Source organism: Capricornis sumatraensis, chromosome 12 (assembly GCF_032405125.1).
Source record: "Capricornis sumatraensis isolate serow.1 chromosome 12, serow.2, whole genome shotgun sequence".
Lineage (NCBI taxonomy): Eukaryota > Metazoa > Chordata > Mammalia > Artiodactyla > Bovidae > Capricornis > Capricornis sumatraensis.
Genome location: NC_091080.1, coordinates 21142301 through 21167216, shown reverse-complemented (window position 1 = coordinate 21167216; position 24916 = coordinate 21142301). Strand labels below are relative to the sequence as shown.

The 24916-nt window shown below is 38.2% G+C and overlaps 1 protein-coding gene across 1 annotated transcript in view; it reads left to right on the top strand.

The window, feature by feature from the left end:
* ELF1 (E74 like ETS transcription factor 1) overlaps window positions 1-24916 on the top strand; it is an 85803-nt gene that overhangs the window by 58852 nt on the left and 2035 nt on the right. Inside the window, exons 4-8 of the mRNA XM_068984458.1 lie at window positions 5471-5578; window positions 7063-7230; window positions 14837-14920; window positions 15683-15875; window positions 16797-17240. Of these exons, the coding sequence (XP_068840559.1) occupies window positions 5471-5578; window positions 7063-7230; window positions 14837-14920; window positions 15683-15875; window positions 16797-17240 (997 nt within the window). The remainder of the gene's footprint in view (window positions 1-5470; window positions 5579-7062; window positions 7231-14836; window positions 14921-15682; window positions 15876-16796; window positions 17241-24916) is intronic.

Below are 24916 nucleotides of genomic sequence, written 5' to 3'. Positions count from 1 at the left end.
TGTCTTTCCCTTATCAATAAGGGAATTAGATTACTTTAATTAGAGGTTTCCACTCATCGCTGACTGTGATCTTTGTGTTTTGTATAACAGAGTGACCACCTCTGTGCATATATAGGTGTGTTGTGTAGCTAACAGGGTTTTTGCAGTGTGTTCTGATCTACTTTCTTGATGCATTAGGGTGAGGCCACACTCTCTGTGGGCTGGGAACCAGAGTCTTCCCTGAAGGAGTGTTTATTCCTGGTTTTAGCAGCCAAGGAAGATACTGGTCCTCAGAGGAGAAACAGAGACTAGGAAAGCAGATCCTGTGTCTTTAGGAGAAGGAATCATTTCTTCCTTTCAGTGCTTCACTCCTGGGCTTGGACTTGAAGGCAGCTGATCGATGAGATGCAGACAAGCGCCTAGATCCAGAAAATAACCCATATTTTGACAGATTTGCTGTTTTCGTGTTTCTTCTCTCTTACCTTTCTTATCTTCCAACCCAAGCCTCTGTTTAACTCTTCCATACCTGTCTGAGTCAGGTCATGAGAAATGAAGGGATGTTATAGCCCCCCTTACTCCAGAATGGGGGAGGGGAGAGTACCACGCTTTTGAGAGGCTGCAGGGCTGCTGGTGAGGGGATAGAGCAGTTTATAAGCTGTAATTATGAGACCTAGGTAGCACTTCAGATGATAAAGAATGTTGTTAACATTTTTAGGTATGATAATAGCATTGTGTTGGACTCTTATCTTTCAGATACATATGCTCAGATACTTAGAGATAAAATATGCTGTCAGAGATTCCTTCAGAAAAATCCTGAAGGTCAGAGTGTGTGGGGAGGGGGGTCCTTGGGCAGTAAGTGGAGGATGCATGAGATGAAAGAACATTAACTATGTATTGATAACAAGTGATGCTGAGAATGGATATGTGAGAATTCATTTTACTGTGTCCCAGAATTTTGATTCCGTTTGAAATTTTTAATAATAAAAAGATCGAACTGTTTTTATGGATGTGAGACTTACCTTAGGTGGCCACTGTCATCTATAATCCCTGATTTCAAATTTTCCTGTTCATAGACACTGTTTTAACCTATGAAACGTGCAGTGTCAAAATACCACTTTAATATGTTTATATGTTGGGGTTTTATATAAAATTTCCTTTGAAACAAGCTTGTGTGGTTAAAATTTTTTGAAAAGCATTTGACTAAGAACTCCTATGTAGAGATTCTTCTTCTTTACCAGTCTTGAGGATCTGAAAGTGAAATTGTTAAAGGAGTTGGGCCCCTTTAGACCCATCAGCCCAGCTGCTCTGGGATCCAGCCCCATTCACCAGTGGGTCAACACAAGTTAGGGGACACACAGCCCTGGACCCACAAGCAGCTGTGCCAGGAACTGGCCCTGCCTCTAGCAGGTTAACCCTAGATCTGGGGCCCCAGGCCCCACAACTCCTCCACTCTAGAACCTGACTTTGACCATTTGTGAGCCAGCACTAGCCCTGGGACCACCTGGGGTCTCTGGCAGCTTCTGTGCAAGGCTCGTCCTGGCAGCCCACCCAGCACCAGCCAGGACTACCAGTTCACTCACAATAGGCCGCCTGTCACAAGAGGAGGAGCCACAGGTCCTCTAGGGGGCGCCCCAGAGCTCATAGCTCTGGTGACCAGAGGGGAGCGTGCTGCTGGGATGCACAGGAGGGATGCACTTCTCTGAGACTGGGAAATGTAACCAACCTACCAGATACACAGAAATAAAAAGAGCAAGTTAGGCAGAATGAGGTGACAGAGAAATAATCTTCTAAATGAAGACAAAACCCCAGAAGAACAAATAAGTCAAGTGGAGATCGGTGATCTACCGTATAGAGAACTCAAGGTAATGATTGTAGACATGTTCAAGGAACTCTGGTGAAGAATGGATGCGTAGAGCAAGAAGTTAGAAGTTTTTGCCAGAGTTAGAAAATGTAAAGACCAAACCGAGCAAGAGTACAATAACTGAAATGAAAATGTGCTAGAAGGAATCAGCAGTAGATTAAATGATACAGAGGATTGGATTAGCAAGCTGGAAAACAGTGTTGGAAATCACTGAAGCTGAATGGAAAAAGGAAAAATGGTGAAAAGGAATGAAGACAGTTAAAGAGACCTCTCAGACAACATCATGTGTACTAATATCTGTATTATATGGGTCCCAGAGGAGAAGGGAGAGAAAGGGGCAGAGAACATATTTGAAGACATAATAACTGAAAACTTTCCTAATCTGGGAAAGGACACAGACATCCAGGTCCAGGAAGCAGAGTGAGTCCCAAACAAGATCAACCCAAGAAGGACCACACCAAGACACACTATAATTAAAGTGGCAAAAATTAAAGATAAAGCAAGGATTTTAAAAGCAGCACGGGCAAAGCAACAAGTTACAAACGAGAAGACTTGCATAAGGCCACGAGGTGACTTTTCAGCAGAAACCATGCAGAACAGAAGGGAATGGTTCCTTATATTTAAAGTGGTGAAAGGGAAACATCTACAGCCAAGAACACTCTACCCAGCAAGGCTTTCATTCACATTTGGTGGTGAGATCAAGGTTTACAGACTGCACCCACAAATCAACTTTATAAGAAATGTTACTTTTCTAACTGAAAAAGAAAAGGCCACAACTAGAAACATGGAAATCATGAAAGGAAGGCAAAGATAGTAAATTAGGTGTGTAGAAAGGTTAAAAGACAAGCATAGTGAAATTATCTATATCCACAATAATTCACAGAACAAAAATATGTAAAGCAGGATGTCAAAAAACAGTGAACATGTAGTTGGGGAGTAAAAATGCAAGGTTGTCCATGGCTGATTCATGTCAGTGTATGGCAAAAACCACTACAATATTGTAATTGACCTCCAACTTAAATAAATTAATTTTTAAAAATACAGGGTTGTTAAAATGCATTTGAACTTAAGTGATGAATAGCTTTATGTATATATATATGTATTACTATGTACAGTGTGGGGAATATAGTAAATAACTGTGTAGTGTCTTAGTATGGTAACATTTCATAACTGGGCATCGTAGTGATCATTTCAAAATGTACAGAAGTACCCAGTCACTATGTTGAGGAAGTACCAATGTTGTAGGGCAGGTGTACTTCAAAAACAAGCAAACAGGCTCACAGAAAATGAGATCAACTTTGTGGTTACCAGAGGTGGGGGAGAGGGGAATGAGAATTGGACAAAGTCAAAAGGTACAAATGTTCATTTAGAAGATTAAGTACTAGGGATATAACGTCCAATATGATAAATATAAGTAACACTGAGGCATGTTATATATAAAAATTAAGAGTAATTCTTCAGTTCTCATCCCGAGAAAAGTTCTTCTGTATCCTTAATTTTATATTGATATGAAATGATGGATATTCACTAAACTTATTGTGATAATCATTTCATGATTAAAATGATCAAATCATTATGCTGTACACCTTAAACTCACACAATGCTGCATGTCAATTATATCTCAGTAAAACTGGAAGAAATAAAAAAGCTCGTGGGTTTGAGTGTTGCCTGCAAGAAATTTTTGTAATCCTTTTAATGATAGGAGAACATTTTCTCTGTGTTTTTAAAAGCTTAGTTGTACTATTTTTTTGGTTTTCATTCCTGTTTTATGTAGGACTCACCAATTTATTTTGCATTTCCTGCCCTGAGCACTGAGGCTGAGTGTAATAAACAGACTTTTATAAATTAGATCACTGATACTAAATTTGCTTTATGTTTTTTGAAATTCAAAAGGTAGTTTGATTTCTGTATGTAGCTGTGGAATGATTTCTAGTGTATATGAAGTTTAAAAAGCAAGGGTCAGTACAGCATGAATGGTTATTTATTATTTAAGATAAGGGAGAGAATAAAAATGATATGTATGTGTTTGCTTATATTTAAACATAGAAACATAAACTAGAAACTAATAAAAATCTTTTAAACTCAGTGGTCACTTTTGAAAGATCCCGTTTTTTACTCTGAAAATTAGTGAATAACAGGAAAAGATCCAAGCATTTAAGTTGCCTTTATGGTATAAACCATGGCTCAGTGTAGCCAGATAGTTGATGACAGCAAGTTCTTCCTTGTAGAAAATTCTAGCTAATAAATGTGAGAGGAATGATAAGATTATGATTATCACCATTTTGGAATCCCTAATGAACTCCTGGATCTAGGCAAACTGTCATCAATAACTGCTAAAGCCTTTAGATGAAAGGCTGTTGGAAAATTTAATGATGACTGGATCAGGCTGGCAACACTTGAAACTGCTTCTCACTCTAGCAGTACTGAGGAAAGACTACCTACTTTCAAAAAAAGCACATAGAATCACACAGCATTACCTTCAAGTATTCTTGGCGAAAAATTGAATGTGAATCAAGTCATTCTTATAGAAATATCTACCAGTTTACAGGAAATACATGTGGGAGGGCTGTGGTAAGTGACACCACAGAGATATAATCAGCAAAATCTAAAATGTGGGAAACTGCAAACAGGTTGACCCTGTTTCTGTTAAGTTAAACAGCAAAACAACAACAAAAAAAAAATAGGAAGGAAGGTGCATGCCACCAAGTGTAATGCATGAACTTTGTTTGAAATCTGTTGTGAACAAACCAACTTCTTAAAAAATCTGAGACAGAGAAATTTCAGTGTTAAATGGATATCTGATTTAAAGAATAATTGATTTGTAAAAGATGTGACCATGGTATTGTCTGTATATGCTAATATTTACAACGAATGACAGGCTGTCTGAGGTTCACTTTGAAATAATCTTGTGTCTTTACTGAGCTGGGGAGTATAGATCAAGGAAAATTGATTGTTAAGTATTGAATTGGGTCCTTGATACATTCAGTTCATTGTATGATTTCCTCTGCTTTTGTGTATGTTTGTTCTTTCTCATTATAAAAGCTTGACAAAGAGGTGATTTGAAATTCTTCTTGTAATATTTTCTTAATTGCTATGTAATTAAATAGTTATATAAACTAATTTCATCATTTTCATCTACCTAGCAGAACTTTAAAATATTTATAAAGCTTATATAAATGAATAGCTAGAGTTATATAAATGTTTAGGAGATGGTAATTGATTATTAACTTATCTGTGCCTTCCTTGCCTGAGTTTTTAGGAAAAAATTAGTTTTAGTGGGATATTTCCTTCAATTCATGGAATTCCAGAGCCTTGACAGAAGAGTAATCTCCTTTTCTACTATGCCTTAAATCTACAAGATCTTAAATAGAAGGCTTCAGTTTTTAATAGGAAGTGTTACAGTGCCCTGTTTTAATAACTTTACTAGGCTTTTTGAAGTATTTATGTTTTCTGGTTTTAACTGTTATGGAGGACCTGGATCTTAGTTCCCCAATTGGTGATCGAACCTGGGCCCCCACAGTGAAAGAGCAGAGTCCTCATCCCTGGACCACCAGGAAATCCCCACACCTGTGTTTTTTAGAACAACAGATGTCTTATGCTAATTCTGTTTTCTGTTTAAATGTATTATAGTCGAAGCTTCCTGTCATAATGGGGATGAAACAATTGAAACCATCGAGGCTGCTGAGGCACTCCTCAACATGGATTCCCCTGGCCCTATGCTGGATGAAAAGCGCATGAGTGAGTGTTATGGCTGTTCACGTTCTCATGCTTTTTTTTTTTTGAAGTGTAGTTGATTTACAATGTGGTGTTTATTTCTGCTGTACAGCAAAGTGATTCAGTAACATATATGCATATACATACATTCTTTTTCATATGCTTTTCTGTTACGGTTTATCACAGGATGTTGAATGTCGTTTCCTATGTTCTACAGTAGAACTATGGTTATATACTTGAAAATCTTTTCCTGTCATCTCTCTGTTTTAGATGATAAACAGAAAGAGACCAGAGTGATGTTTTATTTTTTTAGCATCCTAAGTGCATTATAAGGTATAGTACCGGTTAAGGTACCTTTACTAAAGTGTTCAGTCAAACAGGATTTTTTTTTTTACGTTTGAGGAATGAAGACTTTGAGAATAAAAGGTAATTTAGGTGTCAGAGAGGTTATGCAGAATATCTTCTTAACCTCATTGGTGAAGTATTAGTGTATTTAGGGTCCAAACAATTAAAATTTAGTGATTTCTGTCAGTGTTCATCAGTGAATAGGCAAAAATCCATTGAAATGTTTTCTAAGACTTCATGGCATAAAATTTCCTACCACATTTATTGATTTGCTTTCAAATCCATGTTCTCCTTTGGACTTTTCTGACAAAAAAGTAGTCAGACTGATAAAATGAATTATGATTAAATCAATTTAAGATGTTTATTGAGGATTTTCTGTATACACAGCAATAAATTAGGCAATAACATGATACAGAATAGATTTTTTTTCCTTTCCTCACGCTTACAGTTTTCTTTTGAAGATAGTTATTTATGTAAATAACTGTAAAAGCCAAAAATAAAGGCCAAAAGAGGGATAGCAGAGTGTTCTGGAAGGAGAGATTTATCTAGCTGAAAATACTGGTGACTGACTTTTTGGAAGGAATGTTTTGACCTGGGCTGTTAGTGACAAATAAGCTTTTCATGTGTAGAAGAAGACAGGAAAGGGCATTCAAGGTAGAGGGAGTCGATGGAACCAAAGACATAGATCTGTGAAAGAATGAAATGTTTAAGATTCAAAATGCTTTGGTATACCTGAAGTAATATTTCATAATGGGTTATATATTGTGGATGTTCAAAATGATATGCTATGGAATTTGGTTGTTCTTTTTCCCACCTGTAAACAATGAGAAGATAGGTCAGTTTTATTTTTCTTTCTAATTTTCACTCTGTAAAGTTTTTATAGAGAGGAACGATATGGTCAGGTCAGACTTAGGTTGTGGAGGAAAACCTTAGCGGCAATGCTAAAAATGCAGGGATGGACTGGGGATAGGAAGTCAAGTCAGGAAGACATTGAATGGTCCAGTCAAACCTGTACTGATCCAGGGAACTTGACTTAGGGCAGAGGAACTAAAAACCAGGGGCTAGATTCAAGATTTCATTTCTCCTGTAATCTTCAAAGAAATAGGAAATATGTTATGAAATTATTTTGATTTATAATACAAAGTTGATTTTATTCCCATTAGATAATAATATATTTAGTTCCTCTGAAGATGACATTGTTGTTGCCCCAGTCACCCATGTGTCCGTCACATTAGATGGGATTCCTGAAGTGATGGAAACTCAGCACGTTCAAGAAACATATACACACTCACCAGGACCCTCATCACCAGAACAACCTAAGAGAAAGAAAGGTAGGTGGTTAATCTGTTTAGGGAAAACAGTCCACTCTTGATGTGGAATCTCAAGGTAACTTTTAGTCAAGGATATTTCTACACCAATTAAAACTTCTGTAAGATAAAATTGGTATAAAGCAAATTGAGTTATTTCTTCATATTAGATCCATTTTTTAAGAATTATACTTTTAGGGACTTCCCTGGTGGTCCAGTGGCTAAGACTCTGTCCTCCTAACGCAGGGGGTCTGGGTTCGATTCCTGGTCAGGGAACTAGGTCCCACATGGCACAACTAAAGACTCCACATGCTGCATCAAAGACTGAAGATCATCTTTGTAACAGCTAATGCCTGGCACAGACAAACAAATAAATTTAAAAAAAAGGAATTATACTTTTAAAATATTTGGTCTTATAGAAAAGGGATTTTCCCAACTTTTTAAGCCTCAGTCTTGTATCTAAAACCTTTTATCCAAGCTCCAAAAGAGCTCAGGGGTAAGACCAGTTCAGTTTTCTCCTGGAGAACATAGTTTGAAAACCACCAGCATAGATTCTAATAAAAGATTCCAGTGGAAAGAATACAAGTAGTGAATCAGCAGGTAAGTAATAGAAGAGGATACAACGTGCCAGAGGGAATTTTAAAGTATTCACAAATTAGAACCATACTTACATCCTAACAGTGACACGTTTCCCTTTCTTTGCCTTTTGATTCTGCTCCAGCTTGTTTAATATGTTGAGTTTAATATCTTGGTTTATGGCATCACCAGCCACTGTGTAACCTCATTTCACATGAAATTAAGGTAAGTTTCAAGAGCCAAAGATGAAGAGGAAAATAACAACAGTAAGAGTGAGCTGACACTGCAGTAGCTCTGAAGGACGGAGAAGGATATGTAGTCTGGAAGTCCAGGGGTCCTGCTTTTATATTCCAGGTAGAGGCACATGCTAAAGCCTTGGTCCAAAGCAAAATGGGGTATTAGAGAGCTCAGCATATAATTCATGGGGTCCTTGGAAGACTGTACCCTAAGGGGAAAAACAGTCCACTCATTGGCACAGACAGATGTTAAGGAAACTTGTATTTTGTAGCTGGGTGGAAAAATTGTTCTTTTGAAAATTCATAATCCTAGGTTTACCTTCACCTAGGTTTATGACTAGATTTTGAATTATCACTGACTTTAGAAATTTCCAGCCAGGTAATTAACATAACAATGGCCCCTGACTGGCAGTAACTTTGGGCCCCGGGAGAATTACTTTGCCACGTCATATATTTAATCCAGGCTGCACAGTATTTCTTCAAATAAAACCCTGTTGAAGGTGAACTCACATTTCAGTATCACAGAACATATAAGAAAGATACCTCCTGAATGAGAAGCAGCAGACATAGGAAATTCTAAAGTTCCCCCACTGGCTGCTCTCAGGAGCCGTCTTTGCATTGTCCCCTGGCCTGGCTCCTCACTCGCTCAACCACCTCCAGTTCCGCCTCCACTGCGGACTCCGGCAGCTTCATGGCCAGGGTTCTCGACCTCCTGCTTTCTTTTCAGTCTGCTGCATAACGTCACTGGCCCCATCGTGCCAAATGCAGCCACTGACACCAACTCCAAGATCACTGCTGCTGCTAAGTCACTTCAGTCGTGTCTGACTCTGTGCGACCTCATAGACGGCAGCCCACCAGGCTCCCCCATCCCTGGGATTCTCCAGGCAAGAACACTGGAGTGGGTTGCCATTGCCTTCTCCAACGCATGAAAGTGAAAAGTGAAAGTGAAGTCGCTCAAGTTGTGTTTGACTCTTAGTGACCTCATGGACTCCAACCTACCAGGCTCCCCCATCCCTGGGATTCTCCAGGCAAGAGTACTGGACTGGGGTGCCATTGCCAAGATCACTTCCAAGGACTTAAAAGAGAGAAGCTGCGGGGGAGCCGGAGAATGGGAGCGAGGGCCTGCTAATGGGAATGCTGACAGTGAGGTGGCTGAAGAGGAGGAGGAGGGGGATGGCGAGGAAGCTGTGGGCAGAGCAGCAGCTGAAGATGACTGGGATGGGGATACTGACACGAAGAAGCGGAAGATGGGTGAGGATGACCAGCAGCAAAAACGGAGAAGTGAAGCTCACGGAAAAGGCTGCTGTAGCCCATTCACCCTCCTCTTCGCGCCTCAGACCCTAAACTGCCAGGTGGAGTCTGGCCTGCCCACCGCGGGCTCTCCACTGTCCAGCCAGAGCCACACAGCATGAATTTGCAACAGGATAGGAAAAAGGAGCCAAAACTTCAAGAAAGAGTACTTTTTTCTTAAAGTACTTTTAAAAGGAAAATTGGTATTTTATATTTACATTTTATATATTTGTACATATTGTTAGGGGTCAGCCATTTTTAATAATGATCTCAGATGAGCAAACCAGTCTTCCCAGCATTCTCTCTCCTACTTTCCTTGTGGTGTGACCATGTTCATTATAATCTCAAAGGAGAAAGAAAATGTTGTTAAAAAAAAAAAAAGCAAAGGCTACAACAAAAAATCAGTCTTATTTCGAGAATGCCAGTAACCCTTTTTGTGCATGTATGTAGCTATACTATAAGTAGCTGGTTTTTATGAGATGGTTAAAAAGGCCAGTGATAAAAGTTTTCTTTTTTTTCCTTGACTATGAAGTTGTGATTTATTATTATTATTATTATTTGGCCTGCTTGATGTGTGTGTGAAACACTGTTGTCCAAAAATAAACCAGAATTAAAAAAAAAGAAATCCTAAGGTTAGTTCACTATGAACCTCAGATAATAGAATTATCAAATAGAAACTTCCAATGAATATTATTGTAATTATTAATGCAAAAGAATAGAAAATATGGTCAAAGAATGAGACTATTAAAAAATACCAGGTGAAACTTCCTCTTCCAGTCAAGATGGAGTAACAGCTCTTGATGTAACAACTGTTTTCTGGATGTGACACCAAAAGCACAAGCTTTACAAAGGCTAAAATTAACAAGTGGGATTGCAATAAACTCAGAGTCTCTGCACAACAAAAGAAACAATCAGCAACATGAAAATGCAACCTGCAGAATGGGAGAAAGTATTTGTAAATCATATATTGGATATATGATATATTAATATCCAAAATATATAAGCAACTCATATAACACAATAGCAAAAAAAAAAGAATCCAATTAAAGAATGGGCAGAGGACCTGAATAGACATTTTTCTGCAGAAGACATACAAACAGCCAACATATACAACCAAAGATGCTAAATATCACTAGTCATCAGGGCAGTATAAATCAAAACCACAGTTAAGATATCTCTTCACACCATAAGATGGCTAGAAAAAAATCGAAGAGTCATTTATTTGGTAGAAGGGGGATTGGGACATTGAACTGCTTTTAAATGATGTGAAGAAACTGTCTCTTCACCCTTTTTTTCCACTCTCTGGTGCTTTTAAACCCCTTCCTAAGGAGGCTGAGAGCTGGGGTGTATTCTCGAGCTGCTTTTTGAGGCTGGCATTTTGAAATATGCTGGAAAATCTCTCTCACCTCTGAATCATTTGTTGGGTCTCATCATGGAGAGGGGTGGAGTGGAGTATGTCGTATATCACATTGTGTTGTATACCTTAAACTTATACAATATGTCAGTTATATATCAATAAAACTGGAAAAAATAAAAACAGAACCCAGATTTACCCTCCTGTTTGAAACAACTGAAACCGCAAACAAAATATCTGAATCAGTGGTTCTAAAGAGAGTGGACATCAGTCAACAAAAGCCAGCGATCCTTGGAAAATAGGAAGCCAATGAGGTGTGATTACCCCACCTTCCTGCATGGAGAAGATAGTTTTTGGAAAACAGTATGGCAGTTCCTTAAAAAACTTCGTGTATACTTAATACATGACCCAGCCATTCTGCTGCTTGGTATTTACCCAAAAGAAATGAAACTATACGTTTAAGAGAAAAACTTATGAATGAATGAATGTTCATAGCAGCTTTATTTGCAACAGCCCCAAAGTGGGGCTGTTGCAAATAAACATCCATCAGCTGCTGATCGGATTAAACATGTGGTTATACCCATACAGTGAAAGACCATTCAGCAATAAAGTGGAATGTACTGTTGATACATAAGACGAAAATGGATGAACCTCAACATAATTATACTAGGGGAAAAGAGCCAGATTCCCACCCCCCTGCCATAGAAGAAGAGTATGGTTCTGTTTATATGAAATTGTACAAAGTGTAAATCTATAATGAGAGAAAACGAGTGGTTGGTTACCTGTGGACTGGGCAGGGTGGGGAAAGTGAGGATTACAAACACACTTTAGGGAGTGAAGAATATGTTCATTATCTTGAGTGATGGTTTCACAGGTGTATACGTATGTCAGAACTTATCAGATTATAAACTTTAAACATAAGCAGTTTTATTGTATGACAGTTATACCTCAATAAAGCTGTTTTTAGAAAGTAAAAGACTAATATCCTACTTAATGGTGAAAGACTGACATGATAAGGACCCAAATAGAACACATAATATTTGGGTTAAATAGCAAATTAGTCACTGCTGAAGAAAGAATCAGTGAGCTCCAGTCTAGAGCTGATGTAGAGTAAAAGATAATAAAAGAGTTAGAGACGTGAGGATTGCTTGAGAAGATCTACACGTTTAATCAGAGCTCCAGGAAGGGAGAATGTGTAGAGTGAGGCAGAAGCAATATTCAACGATGATGACTGCGAAATTTTCCAGAATGATGTTAATCTCAGCATAGTGAATCCTGAGTAGCATAAGTAAAACAGATGCAGGCCAGAATAGATTATGCTAAAAAAATGTGGAACATCAAAGACTCCCTGCAACCCACAGCCAAAACAAGAGAAAAAAAAAAAAAAAAAAGAGGAAGAAATAGACCAATCAGGGAGAAACTGCATTACCTGATGAGGATTGATTATTGAATTGGCTACAAGCTCCCGTGAAAGGCTGGAAGGGCTGGATATGTTCAAAGTATTAAGATAAATAACTTCACAAAATTTATATACCAATTAACCTATAGTTCATGTGATGCTGTGTGCATCGTCGCCGTGAACAGTGAGGAAGACAATGGAGAGGATGGATGCTGGGTAGGCTGCTGACAGTATCTTCTGTGACTGACACTAGTGGAGGAAAGCAGCGGGATGATAACAGTACTATCGGGACCCCCCTGCTGGCCCAGTGGCTCAGACTCTGAGCTCCCGATGCAGGGGACCCAGACTCTGTCCCTGGTCAGGAGTCTAGATCCCACATGCGGCAACTAAAGTTCCTGCATTTGCAGTGAAGATCGAAGATCCCGCATGCCGCGACTGACCCAGTGCAGCCAAATAAATAAATATTTTTTAAAAAGAGAAAACATTAGAGAAAATAAAACAGAAGGATAGCAGCTAACTGAAGCCTGGCTTCTAATCCTCACAGTCATGAACACAGTTAGCTAGAAATCTCTGTAGGTTCTCTACAGATGTCTGCAGTGATGGCATTTGAGGCACCAGGCTGCCTATTTTCCATGTGTATACATCTGGTAGTCTCAGGAGGGACCAGACCTGAAGAATGACTCTTTTGACTTTCTTCTCCTCATAGCTCAGTTGGCACAGAATTCGCCTGCAATGCAGGAGACCCCAGTTTGATTCCTGGGTTGGGAAGATCCCCTGGAGAAGGGAAAAGTTACCCACTCCAGTATTCTGGCCTGGAGAATTCCATGGGATCGCAAATAGTCAGACATGACTGCATGACTTTCACTTTTCACTTTCCTTGACTCTTATTCACCTTAACTTCAGAAGTGTTTTCCTATTCAGTTTGTCTTGGGATGTATTGCTATTAACAGACTGATTCCAGATTGGGAAAGGAGTACATCAAGGCTGTATATTGTCACCCTGCTTATTTAACTTATCTGCAGAGTACATCATGCAAAATGCTGGGCTGGATGAAGCATAAACTGGAAACAAGATTGCCAGGAGAAATATCAATAACCTCAGATATGCAGATGATACCACCCTTATGGCACAAAGTGGAGAGGAACTAAGGAGCCTCTTGATGAAAGTGAAAGAGGAGAGTGAAAAAGCTGGCTTAAAACTCAGCATTCAAAAAACTAAGATCATGGCATCCAGTTCCATCACTTCATAGCAAATAGATGGGGAAACAATGGAAACAGTGAGAGACTTTATATTTGGGGCTCCAAAATCACTGCAGATGGTGACTGCAGCCATGAAATTAAAAGACACTTACTCCTTGGAAGAAAAGTTATGACCAACCTAGACAGCATGCTGAAAAGCAGAGACACTCCTTTGCCGACAAAGGTCTGTCTATTCAAAGCTATGGTTTTTCCAGTAGTCATGTATGGATGTGAGAGTTGGACCATAAAGAAAGCTGAGTGCCAAAGAATTGATGCTTTTGAACTGTGGTGTTGGAGAAGACTCTTGAGAGTCCCCAACTAGTCCATCCTTAAGAAAATCAGTCCTGAATATTCATTGGAAGGACTGACGCTGAAGCTGAAACTCTAATACTTTGGCCACCTGGTGTGAAGAACTGACTCATTGGAAAAGACCCTGATGCTGGGAAAGATTGAAGGCAAGAGGAGAAGGAGATGACAGAGGATGAGATGGTTGGATGGCGTCACCGACTCAATGGACATGAGTTTGAGCAAGCTGTGGGAGTTGCTGATGGACAGTGAGGGCTTGCATGCTGCAGTTCATGGGGTTGCAAAGAGTCGGACACGACTGAGCAACTGAACTTGTCTTGTGTTGCTACTAATCTTGTGACTTTAGCCCTAAAGAGTTCTTTTTTAAGTCACTTCCCTAAATTACCTCAGCGTTTGCCCTTGTGATCTAGATCAGAGAGAGTCAAATTCAAGAACGTGGTGGTTAGAAGTACTAACTGAAGCATCCATTTATGCTTAATCTCCATTGCCTCTCCCATGCAGGGTGGTTGCCTGTTCAGATAGCATCATTGCCCCAAGCTAAGTCATAGGCAGCATTGCTACCAGGTTTCGGCTCTAGGTAAGGGGAGAAGAGATCACAAACATGGCTTTAGAATAGTCGGTTGACCCAGACTAAGGCTGAACAGAATACACTTTTAACTCTGACTTGTCTGGGGCTGGGTGATGGATAACCATAAAGTTTGTTTACTGTAAATTGGAAGAAACATAGGATAAGATGTTTTAAAATACACAAAATAAAAATTGAGTATGTGGTTCATGAAAATTTACCCTCACTTTTACCTTATTTTTTATTATCTAGAAGTTTTGGGTAGTTTCCAGTATTTGAGAACCAACCAAGAGGCAGACAGACTTACATGGCTTGATTTTGGAGCCCAAGTTTTATCAATATCAGTAATGTTCATCCAAACTTTAAGAATTGTCACCTGAAAGATAAAATTAAAGTTTTAAGTTAATCTCATTTTTACAAAGGAGCCAAAGTATTGTTTTCTACATAAAAGTGTCTGTGATCTAACCTATGTTAATGTTAAATTTTTACTGAAGTTATTTTCCTTTTAATAAGTAGTATTTAGGAAACCAATATGTGTTCCATGTATAAATACTTGGCACTTGAAATTGGAGATAAATGACCGAAAAAGCTTTTATAAACAGCTAAATTATCCATTCTCTCTCACTTTTGAGGGCAAATATTTACGTAGAGCCATTGTGATTTCAGGGAGAAAAACTAAACCACCACGTCCAGATTCCCCAGCCACTACACCAAACATATCTGTGAAGAAGAAAAACAAAGATGGGAAGGGTAAGTACTACTACTGTAATTTCCTTACAATATTTATAGATCAAGTAACATTCAGATTGCTCTAAAATATCTACATACTGTAAGTAGAAACCACTAATAATATCTGCATACTGTAAGTAAAAAACACCAGATTTTATTGAAATGGATCTGATTGCTGCCACCTCCCACATACACAGTTATCACTTTCTGTAGAAATACTGGTAATAATGTAGCACAAGAAATCCATTAGGAGATTTTCACTTCCCTGTCAAAATTGCCCATCCTTTCATTTAATAATGAGTCTCTTGGAAGAATTCAGCCACATTAGGTTTTCAGTTCATAGGCACTTTATTACATTGTCTTGGAGTTTTAATATTTTCATAACTGCTTCCCAAATTTGAAGAAAATTGTTAAGGCTAATCTGCTGGCTCTTAATATAAAAAGAACAACTATTGAAAGATTTTTTACATTTCTTTTTCCTTTTCTTCTATGTAATAATGGTTCTTAAAGAGGCTGAAAGAAAATTTCTTACAATGCTTTCTCCCTAGATCATCACAAATCTAATTGGCAGGATTGCTCTATTCAAATAACTTATGTGGGACTAATAAAAAGATCTATATTAGACTCTAGAAATTATGACCATTTTATCACCAGTACTAACTGAGCTGTGTAATTTGTTTTATATAATTATAAATGGAACTTAATAAGACCTTTAGTTGTGTTTTATTGTGCCCTTTCAAATAAAGTTTTGATTCAGTTAAAAAGAAATTGCTTTTGTTTCAGGAAACACAATTTATCTTTGGGAGTTTTTACTGGCACTGCTTCAGGACAAAGCTACTTGTCCTAAATACATCAAATGGACCCAGCGAGAAAAAGGCATTTTTAAATTGGTAGATTCTAAAGCAGTATCCAGGTTGTGGGGGAAGCACAAAAACAAACCTGACATGAATTATGAGACCATGGGAAGAGCTCTCAGGTACGTGAAATTTCTGTAGTTCATTGTGTGAAGAATATTAATACTAAAAGCAGGTAAGTTCTAAAAAGTCAGAGGGTTTTCTTTAGAAATGGTGAATTTTACTATTGAAGTGCTAAAACCCCACTACTTATAGAAGTGAGTATTTAAATCGAAATATTATTTCAGTCTGGGAAAATGTTCTCCTTCCCCCCAAAATCTTCACGCAAATAATGGATATTTTATTTATGAAGAGATCAGAAAATGTTAAACTATCATCAGGCATTGTACATTGACCACAAGGCTCATATGTTTTGAGCCATTAAACTTAAATTCAGCACAAGATAACAAATGTTGGTAATGCAGGTACTTTATAAGAGGGTGCATTTTTAAGCATGAACCTCAGGTATGATACATTATGTTGGAATAACTGAATGCTTCAAGAATAATGTTAACCATTGTGAAAATGTTGAACAGAGATACCTCTTCAACCCACTTTTAGTTTGTTTTTCTTTGATCATGTCATTTAGTCGTCAAGATCTGGATATGTTTGAGAAAAAGTTAGTGGAAACGTCCAAATCTGATAACTTAATAACTTTTTTAAACCAGAACTATTTAGTTACAGTTTGCACTTTATTTTTTAGCTCACAGTTGTTAGGTTCTTGATCTAATTAGAATCAGTGACAAAACTTGAATCACATCTATTTGCACATCATTAAGTTTTATATAGAAAATTGTTTCAGATTTACTGAATCGACTTTAAAACAGGTAGGGACATTATAGTAAGCTATGGAAGAGAAAATAACTACCCTTCATTTAGAAATTCTTTTCTCACTTGTTTGTTTCCAACTTTAAACTCGTTTATGATTACAAAAGTTTTGCTGTGTTGAATATTGTTTATGTTTAACCGAATACAATATTGATAAAATTGTCTGTTTCGAATAGGTACTATTACCAAAGGGGTATTCTGGCAAAAGTAGAAGGTCAGCGCTTGGTGTATCAGTTTAAGGATATGCCAAAAGACCTTATTTATATAGATGATGAAGATCCAAGTTGCAGCATAGAGTCTTCAGATCCATCACTGTCGTCAACAACCACTTCGAGTAGGAACCCAGCAAGTCGATCGAGAGCATCTTCAAGTCCAGGAATAAAAGGAGGCGCCACTACAGTTCCGAAACCAGGGAATTCGAAAGCTGCAAAACCCAAAGATCCCATGGAACCTGTGCAGCCGTCCGAGGCTCTGAGGACAGTACAGTCCACACAGACTCCGTATCCTACCCAGCTCTTCCGGACTATTCACGTGGTGCAGCCGGTACAAGCTGTTCCAGAAGCAGAAGCAGCCAGCAGCATGCCAGAGGAGACGTTAAATCCTTCCGTTCCGAGTATTAGGTGAGAAAGCTAAAGTGACCAGCGCAGATCGTTGCGTCATGTTCTGACAAGAGTCATTATTGGTTAAATGTGTCAGGATTCAGAAGTGAAAATAAAAATGATACAGATTTCAAGCTAGAACTTTTGGTCAACAGATTGTTTCAGCAGCAAGTCATCAGTCCTCTGATTTTATCAGTGATTTGTTGTTTTTAAACTTTGATAGCACTTGATGTGATTCTCCCAATTTGAATCAGTCCTATATAGCTTTGTATAACTGATTGATCTATATAAGAAGAGATCCACATACAAGAAAATCCAGGGAATGGTTTTTCAGATCTTTTGGGGGACAAAGTTAGAAGCTGTGAAAATTTAACATAAATTTACGTATAATGACCCTTTGAGATGCATTGAGTTCTAAGAAATTCACATTATTCCTTGGGAAGATAACAGTCTTCTCAGATAGTATCCAGAATAGTCAAACAGGTTGGGGAGTCCAGGAATCAGGTTTGTAGAGTGGCAGAATTGGAGGAACAGTTTTTTGGTTTAATCAAATCAAATCTGCCTCATAACCCTAGAGACGACATATCTTAACAAAGTCTAACAACAACTTAGACTGTTTTTTTTTGCAGAAACTTTTGACTGGTTTTGACTGATTTACAATGGGGAAAAAGGAGAAAGCCAGAAAATTAGGTGGACATTTTCAGGGTTCTGTTTTTTAGTTTCTACTGCTGTGAATTTCCAGAACATGACTTATAAGAGCCCTTCTAAATCCAATAAATATGATTCTTTTGATTATTTTTCATTAGCTGACTCCTGTCTTACAGTTGTATATTCTCGAGTATAAATGCTGGATTTTTATTCAGTTGACCTTGAAGTAAGCATTACCTAGAATCAAAACAGACCTATTAGACCATTCAGTCTTCCTTGTATGCTCCATTAAGCTTTTGACAAGTTTAAGAGAATTGAATTATATCTTAAATTATTGACGTATGAGGGGTGTAGGTCACATTTTTCCTATCTTAATTAAACAAGTACTTATTTAACTATGTTTTCCCTTTAATATTTATTTTCCTCCAAGTTCTGTTGGTTACTTACGATGACTGAATATCTGATTGGAATTATGTGGTTCCGCCCATTGTTTTCTAGGCTCTGTGTCACTCTTTGTTGTCATCGTGTTTGTTTGTGTTGATAACAAACATGCAGATCGCTGGGACTCCCTTCTTGGATGGATTCAGGTTTTTGTTTTTTTTTTTAGCATCTCTGACCAAAGATTCCTTTTTAGACCTTGAGAATAAAAACAAACCAGAAGAATAACAACAATAACAAAAACACACAGCTCTAGCTCAGAAAGATTATAAATTATGATATTGTATTGGATACTTTATTACTGTGAATGTCAGTTTCTGAATAAGACTCAGTGCCAGGTATTAAAGGGTTGTAATTAAAAAACTTCCTTCCTGTGATTTTCAAGCTGTCTTTGGTATACCTTTCAGAATCTTCATTTTTACCTTCTCTGAGAGTTCTATGGGCTTCCCTTGTGGCCCAGAAGGTAAAAAAGAGTTCTGTGGACTCTGCCTGATTCCTCTTTCTCCTGTTTTTTTCTTTTCCAACCTCTGGGTTATCGATGCCTCTCATTGTGTGATGTTTCTGACCGGAGCCATCCTTTGTTTAATGGGTCAAGAGCCAGCATTTGTGGTGTTGCCTTCTTGCAGCTTTTGTTAGGTCTGTGTTGCATACAGAGTGTTGTCCAGTTTCTGTAGCTTCCGCTGCCAGCTCTTGCTCTGCTCAGAATTCCTTCCAGCTGAAGCTGACTGCTTCCCTCTACCATGTTCTAGTACATAATCCAGGTTTTCAGGTAACTTTAATGCCTGTCTCCTGCTATCCATTTAAATCTGTAGAAGCTACCTTCTATCCACTCTCCTTTTTCTTGCACCTAACATAGTCTGACACAGAATGCTCCTTCATATTCGTAGAATTTGTTTGGAAGTAGTATATATGATTCTTTATCTCCTTTCAGAATAATGAGTTCTCTAAGTAGACTACTTATAAAATGAACAAATACAAAATTTAACTCTTCAAACTTTAAAACACATTTTTTATTCTTTTTTTTTGACCGTGACTTGTGGCTCACAGGAGGAATCTTAGTTCCCTGACCAGGGATTGAACTAGGCCCATGGCAGTGGAAGCGTCAAGAACTAACCACTGGACCACCAGAGAATTTCCAAAACAATCTCTTCTTGTAGAAATTATCATGTATTTATATGACTATCTGTGTATCTACATTCATTTTTTAAAATTGGGGTATAGTTGCTTTACACTGTTACTAGTTTCTGTTGTACAGCAAAGTGAATCAGTTATATCCACATACATTCTTAATCATTTGTTTGATTTTAAAACAATTCTCTCTCTCTTGGTTGTATTTTATTTTCCTCCCTCAAGTCCTACTTATCTTCACTGTAATTATGCCAACTTTTAACTGTAGAAATTTCAAAATATGGAAGGGTTGAAATAGTACATTGAACACCTGTTTGCCATCCATCTGGATTTATAATTGATATTTGTTTCTTTGCTTTCTCTCAGTATTTATTGATGCCCTTTTTTTGTTTGTTTGGGTATTTGTCAAGTCAGTTGACATCACCATGACATTTCACCCCTAAATATTTCAATGTACAACTCTTTAAGAATACAGACATCCCAAGTAACCATATTATCACTCCTAAGAAAAGTTACAGAAATTTGGCTATCTTTCTTGGCTAGTTTTTTAAAAAACCAAAGACCCTTGAAATATTTTTTTCTGTAGTTGAGAGAAGGTACAATACTTACAACTTAGTTCAGTTCAGTTTGTTCGCTCAGTTGTGTCCGACTCTTTGCGACCCCATGAATCGCAGCACGCCAGGCCTCCCTGTCCGTCACCAACTCCCGGAGTTCACCCAAACTCATGTCCATCGAGTTGGTGATGCCATCCAGCCATCTCATCCTCTGTTGTCCTCTTCTCCTCCTGCCCCCAATCCCTCCCAGCATCAGGGTCTTTTCCAATGAATCAACTCTTCGCATGAGGTGGCCAAAGTATTGGAGTTTCAGCTTTAGCATCAGTCCTTCCAAAGAACACCCAGGACTGATCTCCTTTAGGATGGACTGGTTGGATCTCCTTGCTGTCCAAGGGACTCTCAAGAGTCTTCTCCAACAGCACAGTTCAAAAGCATCAATTCTTCGGCACTCAGCTTTCTTCACAGTCCAACTCTCACATCCATACATGCCTACTGGAAAAACCATAGCCTTGACTAGATGGACCTTTGTTGGCAAAGTAATGTCTCCGCTTTTGAATATGCTATCTAGGGTGGTCATAACTTTCCTTCCAAGGAGTAAGCGTCTTTTAATTTCATGGCTGCAATCGCCATCTTATGAATTAAATTTAGATTAATTATTAAATTAATGTAACAGGAACTGATAACTTTCAAAGCACTCTATATTTCATATACTTTATGTATATTAAAATATAGAATCCTTATTGCACAATGAGGTATAGTTAATATTTAGTATTCCTATTTTACAGTTGAGGAAACCGATGCAAAGAGACGCCAAGGAGCCTGGTCACAGGTGGAGATAGTGGTGGAGATAATGTTTTAATACAAGCAATTTAGTCTAAATCAGTGAACTTAATGATCTGATATACTATCAGTTAATTCACACAATCACAAGAATTATTTACTTATTTACAGAGAAGTAGCAACATATTTTTTCTCCATTTTTTCCTTTACTCATTTCTTATCTCACACAATTGTCCATAGAATTATCCCTCAGTATCCTCAGGGGATTATTTCCAGAACTCCCTTCAGATTCCAAAATCTGAGGTTGCCTCTTATGTAAAATGGCTAATATTAGCATATAACCTCCATATAGCCTCCCATATACTTTAAATTATCTCTAGATTACTTATCATACCTAATACAGTATAAATGCTATGTAAATAGTTGCCAGCATGTGGCAGATCATTCAAGCTTTGCAATTTGGAACTTTCTGGAATTTTGGGGGAGGTGAGGCTGGATATTTTCACCTGGGGATATCCAGACTCACATGGATATTTCTGGGGGAGGTTGGTGGAATACATGGATGTGGAGCCATGAGTATGGAAGGCCGACTGTGTCTATGTTGAAATTGATTAAACTTTTCTTAATTGATTTATGGTATATGTATTCAGGTTTACAAATCTTAACTTTGGCTTCACAAAAATAAACCTCTAGTAAAGTATTTTCCTAAAATTGTCCCTTGGTAAACTTGGAAGTCCATATACCTACCAAGTATAACTTGTTTCTCTACAGTGTTTTTCCAAGCACTAAGTTTGTCTTGCTGCTGCTGCTAAGTCGCTTCAGTTGTGTCCGACTCTGTGCGACCCCATGGCAGCCCACCAGGCTCCCCCGTCCCTGGGATTCTCCAGGCAAGAACACTGGAGTGGGTTGCCATTGCCTTCTGCAATGCATGAAAGTGAAAAGTGAAAGGGAAGTAGCTCAGTTGTGTCTGACTCTTAGCGACCCCATGGACTGCAGCCCACCAGGCTTCTCCATCCATGGGATTTGGGTCTTTTAAATAAATTAGCCTCTAAAAATATCAATATATAATGTATATGAAAGTGAAGTTGCTCAGTCGTGTCCGACTCTTTGCGACCCCATGGACTGTAGCCCACCAGGCTCCTCAGTCCATGGAATTTTCCAGGCAAGATTCCTGGAGTGGGTTGCCATTTCCTTCTTCAGCGTATCTTCCCAACCCAGGGATCAAACCCTGGTCTCCCGCACGGCAGGCAGATGCTTTACCGTCTGAGCCACCAGGGAGCTCCTATATGATGTATAGGTTACTTTAAAAGCCATATAATGGAGTAGGAATTATTGGGCATAAAATTCTCACCCTACAATCCTTGTCAATTATTAGATATGACATTGGATTATATTAACCAACTATTCTGTTTCCTCATCTGTAAACTAAAGATGATATTATTTAACCTGACAGGTGGTTGTAACAATTAAATGACACTTCCTGACAGCTGAGAAGATATTCAGCAAAAGCCAAATATTATATTGTATATCTTTCTTAGCTTCAGAAAGTTTGAAGAATTTTAAATAACCAATATTGTACCAGTTGGTTACAAGCAGCTTGGGCTTTTTAGAAGTAGTTAACTGTAATGTAACCTTTGTTGTGCAATATAATTATAAGCAGACACAACTGACAGTTTAATAATTAACTAAGAAAAAAATACTTTTAATTCCTGTGGTTGGGAAAAGGCTGCATAATATTTAATCCTTTAATCTCTGAATTTTTTATTAGTGAAAATTTATTGTTTTATAATTTGTTCAAATAGCCAGTATATTTACATTGCAGGCATTTTGGGTCAGTGTATATATTTTCTGGCAGATGGCAGTCAGATGCCCAGGAAAGGGCCATGTTTTTCTGACTTCAATAAAAGGCATTGAATGTCTCGTGGTAGCCCTGATTAACAACATGGAACTTTTCCAAGTAGATTATTGGTTATGCCATACCTGAGAGAGGGAAAGAGAAAGGGGTGTGTGGGTGTATTAGAGTTGTAACTCCCTGCTGTTTAAAAATCTAATAGTAAGTATCCCTCTTTACTTGAAGTTATTCAGGACTGAAGTGACAGTATGTTGTAACGATTAAGCACATAGGCTCTGTAGTTGACTGATCCCTTTTCTTATCTAACTGCTCACCTTATGTGAGCTGTTCAGCTTCTTTCTGCATTAATCTTTTTCATGTGGAAAATTGTGATAATAATACTTATTTGGTGGCCAGGCTATACATATTTATAGACACATTCTGTATGCTTTCTATGTGCCAAATTCTATTTTATCTGTATTGTACATGTACATGAGCTCTTGGTATGGGAAGCTCTTGGATCTTTTTTATTTAAAAAATGGTATCAGTCTGTAGGGTCAGTTACCATTTGCAGGCTTAGATTCTACCCAGGATATCCTGATTTTAGGCAGGCAGGAAAAAAGAGAGGTACAGTGTAGTTTGGAAAAGTGCCCTAGTTCCCAAAGTTATTCTATATCCTTCCAACTCATCACTGCCCGCCCACTAGTATTAGTATATCTGGCCTTTATTCCTGGCCGTACCCTGCCAACCTAGTAAATCTTCATTACCTGACTCACACTCTCTTCTAGCAGTGTCCTTCAAAAGGGCTGCTGACATCCTTCCGTGGACGGATTCTCACAGTGGTGACTGTGGTGGCCGACTGAACTTGAGGAACAGTATCCTGCAGGTGTGGGTGTGGGCTCCAGCTAGCCCGGGCCTTTCTGCCTCCTCTTCATTTCTCCTGAGTTGTACAGAGCCATCTTCCACCTTACCCATTTGGTTTCTGCTCTAGAATTTCATTTTTCACATGAGACAGGCCACATAACTGTCATTTGCTAAAATTTACCTGTGATGGTCTCCTGGCAATCATTGGCATTTCGTTTATGGGGACTAATCCGGCCCTTAGCCATCTGAAGTAGCAGTCCTCTCCCTTTTGTAAAACAGCTTTACAGAATGCAGAGGAAACACAGTTGAGATCCATATGCTGAGTTTGTTCAACAACATTTGTTTTGTACTGACAATAGCCGTGAGTATATAAAGTTCACAGCTGTGAACTTTAAAAATTAGATTGACTTGTAATACCATTTATGTAACTCTTTTCTTCAATAAATAGAATTAACAACTTAAACAAACTGGATTTTATGTTAAAATTGTATCTTTATGATTAAAATTTGTGCAGATTACTTGAGCTGAGAAAACACACCTCTAAAACAACCTTTATTTTTGCCAAGATTTGGCCTTACCTTTTGTTCTCTCTGCCATCCTAAAGAACCCTCATGAGTTAATTATATTCATGACTTGTTTTATGTAATATAAGCCGTGAATTATTAAAATTCTTCTCATAATTCTGTCACATATACGTTTAAGGTTGAAGTATTGTTTAATTTTAGTTAATTGAGTGTTTTCTCTATATAATAGAAAAGTGAAGTCGCTCAGTCGTGTCCGACTCTTTGCGACCCCATGGACTGTAGCCTGCCACGCTCCTTCGTCCATGGAATTTTCCAGGCAAGAATACTGCAGTGGGTTGCCATTTTCTTCTCCAGGGGATCTTCCCGACCCAGGGATCGAACCCGGATCTCCCACACTGCAGGCAGACTCTTTACCATCTGAGCCGAAACAGGTTGAAAACAATTATAATCATGTGAAATTTGGTAATTTGGTTGGACTTATAGATGACATTATTCCTCAAATATTAAAATGATAGTGGATCCAATGTTTATTTAAAAATTCCTAATTTTTGAAAATTACCTGGCAGTCCAGTGGTTTGGGCTCTGCATTTTGCCAAAGGCCAGAACTGATCCCTGGTCAGGTTACTAAGATCCCACAAGCTGCATGGTGCAGCAAAAAAAAAAAAAAAAAAAAATATATATATATATATATATTCCTAAGTCAGGCAGCTTATGTATAACTTCCTTGGGAAACATTTTGATAATCCTCCTTCAACAAAAAATTGCTTCCCCATTTGTGTTAATATAGTGCTTTATACAGACTTTTTTTTCACAGATGGCATTATAGTTAATGGACTGAGAGTTTTTTGTTGGCCATTTCTGTATGTGCAGTGTTTAATGCTGGGTCTGGCACAATGTTTTTGTTGCATTGGCAATAACGGGAAGGAGCAT